Here is an 8,499-nt window from a genome sequence, read left to right on the forward strand (position 1 = left end):
GCCGCGGCGCGGCCTGGCGGCGGCGGAGGAGCAGGAGGAGGCGGTGGCGGCGGAGGAGGCGGCGGCGACGGCGGCGCCAGCGGCGAAGGATGCAGCGGCGGAGGAGGGGGCGGAGGCGGCGGAGGCGGCGGAGGCGGCGGAGGAGGCGGCGGCGGCGTCACCTCCGGCAAAGCGGCTGGCCAAGGCGGCTGTCGTGGCGCCGCCCGCCTCTCCTGCGGCGTCGCCGCGCCGTGTGGTGAGATTAGCCGAGAGGTAGCCGAGAGGTAGCCGAGAGGTGCCGAGAGGTAGCCGAGAGGTAGCCGAGAGGTGCCGAGAGGTGCCGAGATTAGCCGAGATTAGCCGAGATTAGCCGAGATTAGCCGAGATTAGCCGAGATTAGCCGAGATTAGCCGAGATTAGCCGGGATGCGTACAGCGTCGCGCCGTTGGTGGTGCCGAGCTGTGAAGGGCGTCTCTTCACAGCTCGGTGTGCGAGAGAGCAGGCGGCGACGCGCGCCTCGCCGCGGCTGAGCTCCTCGAGGCTGCCTGAGCGGGCAGAGCCAGCACCCCTCTCGCTGGCGCCGGTCCCGGAGGCGGCGGAGGCGGCGGAGGCGGCGGAGGCGGCGGAGGCGGCGGAGGCGGCGGAGGCGGCGGAGGCGGCGGAGGAGGCGGAGGAGGCGGAGGAGGCGGAGGAGGCGGAGGAGGAGTCGGTGGCGGTGGCGGCGGCGAGCGGAGGGAAGAAGCGGCGTCGCGGCGCGGTGCGCGCGCGCCTCTCGGCGCATCTCGGCGCATCTCGGCGCCTCTCGGCGCCTCTCGGCGCCTCTCGGCGCATCTCGGCGCATCTCGGCGCATCTCGGCGCATCTCGGAGGGCCGATCCTCGCGATCACTCTCTCCCCGCCCAGGCGCGCGCCGCGTCGTCGGCGGGCGACGCTGCGACGGAGGAGGGGGGGGCGGCGGCGCCAGAGTCGGCGGCGGAAGGCCCGAAGGAGGGCAAGACAGCCAAGGGCCCCGGGGGCAGCAAGGCCGCGGCCAAGCCCGCCGCCGCGGCCAAGCCCGCCGCCGCGGCCAAGCCCGCCGCCGCGGCCAAGCCCGCCGCCGCGGCCAAGCCCGCCGCCGCGGCCAAGCCCGCCGCCAAGGCGGCCGAGGCGGCGGCGGGCGAGGCGGCGGAGGAGAAGCGACTCAAGGCGCTCAAGGTGGTGCAGCTGCGCGCCGAGTGCGAGCGGCTCGGGCTTAGCAGCGGCGGACTCAAGGCGGAGCTCGTCGCTCGACTCCTCGCCGCGGCCTGAGCGTCCGCCCGTTCTCACTGGGAGAGGCCTAGCGGCAGCCGCATAGAAGTTAGAAGTGCGCGCGGCCGTGGGTACCGGTTGAGCACCGTGTGTTTCCCTCCCTCGCCCCCAGCGCCCATGCAAGAAGCAAGCCAATAAAACTTGGAGGTCGTCAACAGTACGGCTCTAAGTGAATCCCCTCGCTGCGTAAGAGGCTTCGAGGGCTAACTTGTAACGTCTGTGAGCGGCGATGCAGTCCGGCCGCGCCTGTGTGACTCGCGCCGCTCGAGAGCCCGCGCACACGATGTGACATGTGTGTGCGTCCGGGCGCTGCCGCTTGCTCAACGAAAGTTGCCCTGCGGCACATTATTGGTATAACCAGTGTCACTTACACCTCTCGCTATGCCTGTGGCACCTCGGTACATGTATTGGCACCGACGCAGAAACGCTCTCTACGCGAGAGTTCTCGTCTTCCGTACGCTGCGATGCTGCTTGGGCACCCGCCACGAGGTCGTGCCTGGGTCCTCGTGGGGGGTCCTCGTGGGGGTCCTCGTGGGGGGCCCGAGGGTCTTCTCACCTGATGGGGGGTCTCCGTAGAGGGTCTTCTCACCTGATGGGGGGTCTCCGTAGAGGGTCTTCTCACCTGATGGGGGGTCTCCGTAGAGGGTCTTCTCACCTGATGGGGGGTCTCCGTAGAGGGTCTTCTCACCTGATGGGGGGTCTCCGTAGAGGGTCTTCTCACCTGATGGGGGGTCTGGGGAGGCGGGGAGGGGGCGCAGGAGCCCGCCCCCCGCCCCAAGGCCTCGCAACGATTCAAGGCGCTTGCTGAGCGCTCCGCGCCGCTTTACCCACCGCCAAGTCGGGAATACCTCCTTCGAATGAGGGCCTCACGTAACGCAAGGAAGCCGCACCACGGCCGCCGCTGATGAGAGCGCTGCCTCTGCTGTGACAATGGCAGGCGCAGAGCTGTCGGCCTCGGCCACCGGAGGAAAGCGGAGGCGCCGGCCTTACTTTGTTTCGCGCCGCAAGAGGCGGCCCGACTACGCCGACGGCCGAGCCGGTGGCAGCGGAAGCGGAGCAGGCACCACGGAAAGAGAGCTGCGAGACCTCGAGGCGGCAGATCAGATCGCGGACCTCGAGGCGGCGCTACTGCCGCGTGGGCCCGTAGCGGCACATGGCTCCGAGGCAAAGCGCGATGAGGGCGGTATCGCTTTGCCAGCACCTTGCTCCGAGGCAAGGCGCGCTGAGGGCGGCATTGCTTCGCCGGCAGCAGCTTCTAAGCATGCGACGGGTTTCGGCAAACCATTCGCGAGTCTCGGGACCACCTTTTTTGGACGGAACGCGACATTTGAGCCGGCAGGGATGCCTCGCACCGCTCCCGCTGGGGCGCCCCTTGCTGTTGTCGAAGCGCAATCTGAGCTCATGCTTTTAGTGCCCCCTCCTATGCCGCCACGTGAGCCACGGGCAAGGGGCGCCGAGGTCCCGGCGTACCGGTCTGTCGGGCCTCTGCCAACCGGAGAGACGCAGCGCCGCTGCAACGACCTCGAGCTAATCCTGGTGGGGCAGAGCGTGCTCGTTGTGCTCCTTGCGCGCGCGTGGACCGACATGGGCCTCTTCTTCCACGCTCACGTGTTTGCTGATGCCGTGGGTACCTGCATCTTCCATCTGCACCACATCGCAGTCGTGCTCTGTCTCGGCACGCTCGTCAACCAGGTGGTGATCTCGAGACTTGCGCCGCCTGACCCAGGACTATCCCTCGCGCCCGCCACGGTGGGCATGTCGATGGGCGGCACCATCGCCCCCGCCGCGCTGCAGTGCAAGGATGAGAGCGAAGTGATGGGCGAGGCCTACGCGCCGCTCTATCTGGCGTTCGCGGTTGCGCTCTTCGCGTTGCTCGTCGAGTTGAAGCGGAGGCTTGCGACGACCCCAGCGTCATCCCTCACGCGGAGGTACATGATCGGCTTCACCGAGCTCGCCTCCAACTTCCTCGCCCTCTCCGCGGCCGCCACCCTCAACGCGACCACAAAGGCGAACATCGCTTTCAATGCCAAGGAGTACCTCGCCGCCGTTGTTGGCGGCGGCGTGCAGTCGCCGCGCCTCCCGGACCCCGTGCTCTGCCAGGCTCTGTGGGCGTTGGCGGCGTTCCTGATCCTGCCGAGCTTCCTGGCTGCTATAGCGCCGCTGCTTGCGTCGAGGCTGTCGATACTCAACTTTGCAATCAGGCTCTGCGCCTTCTACTCCGCCTTTCAAATTCTGAACGCCGTGCCGACAGCAATCGCCGAGGCGCAGCACACCACGGTCACCATCTCCAGCAGCGACGCACCGCTCGCGCACAAGGCCGCGCTGGCGCTAGGTATGGCGGCGCTGCTTGCGCTGACGCGATCACTTATGCTTTCAGGGCAGCGGGCCTCGCTCGAGGAAGTCTCGAAGGGCGCCAAGGACGGCCTCGATCGCGAGGAGATCGAGCAGGCTCGAGAGGCCTTCTTGGAGCATACGATGGGGCTGTCGCTCGGTTGGAGCTGGCACCCATTTGTCAAGGCGTGCTTCGTCGCCGCCTGCGAAGCTGTCTCGAGCCAGGGCGAGGCGGTGGAAACGGTGGGCGTCGTGCTTTACACCGTCGTTGCTACACTGCTGGTGTATCAGCTCTACTCTGCCCTCTGGAGAGCCGCGGCGGACCGCACATCGAAAACGGACAGCGCGGCAGACGCTGGCTTCACTGCCGGCGACGCTGCGGACGCGCACGTCGGCGATCATGGCGACGCGGGATGATACTAGACGGCGCTCTGAGTTCTGCGCGTCGCTCTCCGTCATTATTTTTGTGTCGTGTGTGCTGCTCCATTCGGCATATCTTGCTCGAGGAAGTGCCATCTATCGTACACGAAAACGCCGATCCCATGCCATCCATCTCCTGGAAAGCTCGTCAAAAAACACAATCCACCTTTGCGATGTCGACCACGCCCTCACACCTACCTGCCTGGTCGAAGCCGCAGAGGCGGAGACGTCCGTTGTCAGATGGCTCATCATAGTGCCGGACGCACGCGGCCAGTTCCACGCCCCAGCAATCATCAACTTTCGAACGGCACGGGGGCGACGTGGAGGGTGGAGGTGACGACGGGGATGGCGGCGGCTGCGACTCCTCTCTGTTGCAGTACCGCCACGTGAAGCTGTTGGCGCTACTAGAGAAGGTCTCGGCGTCCCTGCAGCTCGCCGAGACCACGCAATAGCCCGCGGAGATGGCTGTCGCCCCTGTACACTCGGAGGTGCAAGAGCAATCGTCCGGACGCGTCGGTGGGGCGGTCGGAGGTGGCAAGAGCGGCGGCGGCGGCGTGGGACGCACCGCAGCGGAGGGTGACCAGCCTCAGACGGTACGATGCATTGATATATGGGTCCTATTTTGGTGTGTGCACGCTATTTACTAACTTAGAGTTGTCTGAACCAGTGTGCAATCTTTACCGGTATGAGACTGGTATTTGGCGATATTTTGATTAGTTTTGGAGTGGTATGGTATAGTGGTATGCGAAAGTGGTATGCGGGGTTTTAAGTAGTTGTAGCGGCTGTCGGTGTGGTCCCGGGGGCGAAACCATGCAAAAGTGCGGGTATTACCCGGGTATACCCGGGTTTTTCCAGGTATACCCGCAAAATACCCGGTATTTTGCCGATTTTGCCGATTTTGCCACCAAGAAGGCACTCCGACTCGCTTTGATTTCCGTGAGGCAACTGGTATCCCGTACCACTTTTTGATTATAGTGCAGGCCTTGGGTTTGATTAGCCAAAAACTCCCATACCGGTAAAGATTGCACACTGGTCTGAACCCACCTCGGGGCGCACAAACATGGATGGAGAAATGACTATTGTTTTGTACGGCAACCACATCAGTCGTTGCTGTTGCATTCCATCGCGCACGGCGTTGGCCACCGCCCACCTCGACCGTGCGGGGGCCTTCGTGCGAACAACAATACACGGCCATAACGATTCATGTGTTGCGTTGTAGCTGCCTGGGCCCAAGCATCGGGGAGATCCGGTGAAATTCGCGCGGGGCGGCGGCCTGAGGACCTCTCCGCTGCGTGCGAGGACCTCTCCTGGCTGCATGACAGGGACCTCTCGCTCAACCTCACACTTCGCATTGTGTGTCCAGGACCTCTATAGAGAGGCGGGCAACGGAAGTCGCACCTCTCGGACGGTATGCCCCGTCACGGTTGGGCTCTTTAAGGCCGTCACACCGAAGGTCCACATTAACAAGAGGTCCTCAGCCTACAGGCGGACTGAGCAAAAGGTCCTCAGACGAAGGTCCTCACGAAAGAGGTCCTCAGCACGAGTCAGAGACGGTCTCAAGCAAGTGTAGTCTGTGGCTGTCGGACTGACTGAGGCTGCTATGTGGCAGCGCTATAGGCCGCTGCACGCGCGGTGGGACGCAGCGGAGGGTGACCGGCCTCAGCGTGACGCACCCAAACAGAGTAACCCTCAAACACTCGGGATGTGGACGGTACGTGGTAAGATGTGATATGTGGGTGGTATTTTGGTTGCATGGAATGTGCGTATTCACACCTGCTGCCTGCGGCATTTCTTTTTTGAGAGCGCCTTCGTTGTTAATAGTACAAACCCAATGGTCCCTTTCAAGCGGTCCTTCGTTGCAGTCGCGCACACGCACCCGCCATGCCGCACCGCGCGCCCGCCCACCGCCCCGCCCAGGCGGGAAAGAGATGTCAGATGAGGAGATGGGACAGCAAAGGAGGAGCACGAGCACGTATGGGAGGGTTCAGTTGTGCGCCACGCTGCCCGGCGTCTCTCACTTTCCGGGACAGCCCCGCCCTTTTGAGGCAGGAGAGTGACGGCTACCCCGTACGCACCTGTCGCTCTACCCCGACGCCTTTCTCCCTTTCCCCCGCCCTCCAGGCCGCCTCCTTCGCCAACGAGGCCCGCAACCAGGTGCAACCTCCCGAGATCTCCCGAGATCTCCCGAGATCTCCCGAGATCTCCCGCAATCAGGCCCGCAGCCAGGTGCCGCTCTCCCACGCCGCACTTGGCCTTTGAATGCCGTGGGCTGAGGCGTGGCCCGCCTACCGTTTGGTAGACGAGTCTACCGCGGTCCACCAAGTCTACCGGTAGACCGGTGACCTATGTTGGGGGTACGGTCTACCAGTAGACTGCGGTAGATTCGTCTACCAAACGGTCTACGGGCTACCCGGTCTGCCGGTCCGGCGCCACCCCTCAGGCCCTGGGGCTCCTGCCCGTGACTTTGTGTGGTGGAGATGCGAGGCCTGCCGTGACCTAGCCCCACCACGTTGTGCGTACCTCACCTTAGGTGCCGGCGCGCTGGCTGGGGTACTTTCAGCAGCGCGCGAGAGAGGAGGCAGCAGAGCTTGCGCGGCGGCGCGGCCCGCCTGCGGACCCTGAGGTGCTGCAGGCGGCACTGGACGCGGTGGCGAGTTAGCTGAGTTTGGATTTCGAGTCGATTTCTTTATGTGTCGCGGCCTGTTGAGGACGAGATTCGTTTCCCGAATTCTCTTATCCCCTTGAGCAGCGTTCCCCGCGTAGTATCCTCCTTACACGTTACACCCGCCGCGCACGCTCAACGTGCACTGGGACTCTCGCGGAGCGGTGAGGGTGGACTTTCATCTTCAAGTTTTGACTTTTGTGGGGGCCATCCGGCTTACACGTTTTATCTGCGTTCTCCAGGTGCCTTTCGCGTTTCGGTGTACGCGATCGTGCATCTCGACTCTCTCATGTCTCAATCAAAATATCAAAATATATCTCACCAAAGTTAAAGCGGATTGGAAGTCACGTTGGACGTTCGTGGACGTTGTAGCTGCATGGCATGTCAGCGGTGCCACGGTATGAAATCGGCATTCATCGCCAGGCACGAAGGAGCACACGCTCGCTCGGCGAACGAATAAAGTTCTGTGGGACTGCAACTTTCAGCACTCACCGCTTGTTCTTTGGCGGGTTGAGCTTATTCTCCTGCTTTTCGAGCATCGAGTCGAAAGTGCGCGCCTGAGAGCCGCGACGACGCAGTTCAGCGGTCGATGGCAGGGCTTTGTCAGATCTCTGGGCAGCCATTGCACCGAGACCATGCCGTCGCGGTCATAGTCGGCAAGATCGAACCAGTCGTTGACGTCCTTGAGCCGTTTGAGGCCAAGCCGCTCCTTGAACTCGGGGCCGTGCGCCTTGATCGCAGTCTTCATGTCGCGCTTCGACACCTGTCCTTGATGCCTTGAAAGTCACAGCAGTGTCTCTGATGGGGCGTGTCTGGTGCTGTGACAGACAGACCTTGCCATCACCATTCTTGTCGATCGTTGACCAGATAAGTTCAACGGACTGCTTCCGATTCAGCGCCATCGGCGGAACGGGCGGGGGCGCCGTTGGGGCCGCGTCCAATACCTGAGACCCCTCCGGAATCGGGGCAGATGGCGCCGGCCCGGACGGCGCCGGCGGGATGTAGTCGGCTGCTGGAGCAACCGCCGCCGCCTGAGCAGGGAAGGAGGGAGAGTCGCCAGCGTGAGGGCTAATGCATTGCATAGCTGCCGAACACCCTGCCGGGCTTGCTCGCGTAAGGCTAAGGAAGATCGCGCCTGCCCCTCCTCAATCCTGGAATACGACCCGCCTAAGGCCAGGGAGCGGGGGGTGGGGCGGTGTCGGGTGCATGGCCATGGGGTGCTGCAGATGCAGATGCAAAAGGTGAGATGAAGTCTGGGAAAACGCCTGTGTCCTGTATTCTAAAATGTAAAAAAGAAAGGAAGGGAACACACGGTTCGAAAGTGGAGTGGCGGGTGGGGCTCTGGCGTCACAACGGAGAACGGACCGAAAGGCTCGCTCCATCTCGTATCTGACACCCTATCTGGTGGAGTCTGGAGAGCGGCTCGGTTGCGGTCACGCTCACGTCCACAAGACCGGACGCGCGTCACGGCGGGCTGGCGGGCCGCATCGCCTTGGTGCGGTCGGGCTGCCAGATCGGCAGGACGAGCGTGTCGCGCGCCGCCACCACTTGCTCCGGAGGCAGCTCCGCCTCGGCGGCGGCGGCGGCGGCGATGGCGCGCATCATGCCGACGGCGTCGGGCGGGTAGCGCTGCGAGAAGTGCGTGAGCAGCAGAGCGCGCGCGCCTGGCGGAGGTGCAGCCGAGACACAGTCGAGGAAGGAGGGGGGGGGGGGGGGGCGGAAGCCCCCCCCAGGTGCACCCAAAATGGGGCGAGACCCACCCAGGCGCACCCAAAATGCAGCGAACTATGCTGCCAAAATGCACCCCGGGAGGAGCGCGCG

At 64.0% G+C, this 8,499-nt stretch overlaps 3 protein-coding genes across 3 annotated transcripts in view; 1 reads left to right on the forward strand and 2 right to left on the reverse strand.

The window, feature by feature from the left end:
- Positions 1–2,195: 2,195 nt before the first annotated feature.
- EMIHUDRAFT_250395 (hypothetical protein) lies at positions 2,196–4,013 on the forward strand (the record flags this gene model as incomplete). Its single annotated transcript, XM_005757274.1, has 1 exon — positions 2,196–4,013. One exon carries the CDS (start codon positions 2,196–2,198, stop codon positions 4,011–4,013), a length of 1,818 nt encoding a protein of 605 aa, XP_005757331.1.
- A 3,153-nt stretch (positions 4,014–7,166) lies between these two features.
- Positions 7,167–7,760, reverse strand: EMIHUDRAFT_250399 (hypothetical protein; the record flags this gene model as incomplete). Its single annotated transcript, XM_005757275.1, has 3 exons — positions 7,167–7,235; positions 7,307–7,441; positions 7,512–7,760. The coding sequence occupies 3 exons, from the start codon at positions 7,758–7,760 to the stop codon at positions 7,167–7,169; spliced, it is 453 nt and encodes a 150-aa protein (XP_005757332.1).
- A 190-nt stretch (positions 7,761–7,950) lies between these two features.
- The window catches only part of EMIHUDRAFT_460218 (hypothetical protein), a gene marked incomplete at its 5' end in the record, with an annotated part of 4,937 nt that continues 4,388 nt past the window's right edge, over positions 7,951–8,499 (reverse strand). The window contains one exon of the mRNA XM_005757276.1: positions 7,951–8,343. Within this exon, the coding sequence (XP_005757333.1) occupies positions 7,958–8,343 (386 nt within the window). The 3' untranslated portion in view covers positions 7,951–7,957. The remainder of the gene's footprint in view (positions 8,344–8,499) is intronic.

The sequence above is a fragment of the Emiliania huxleyi genome (genome assembly GCF_000372725.1).
Source record: "Emiliania huxleyi CCMP1516 unplaced genomic scaffold EMIHUscaffold_917, whole genome shotgun sequence".
NCBI classification, from domain to species: domain Eukaryota; phylum Haptophyta; order Isochrysidales; family Noelaerhabdaceae; genus Emiliania; species Emiliania huxleyi.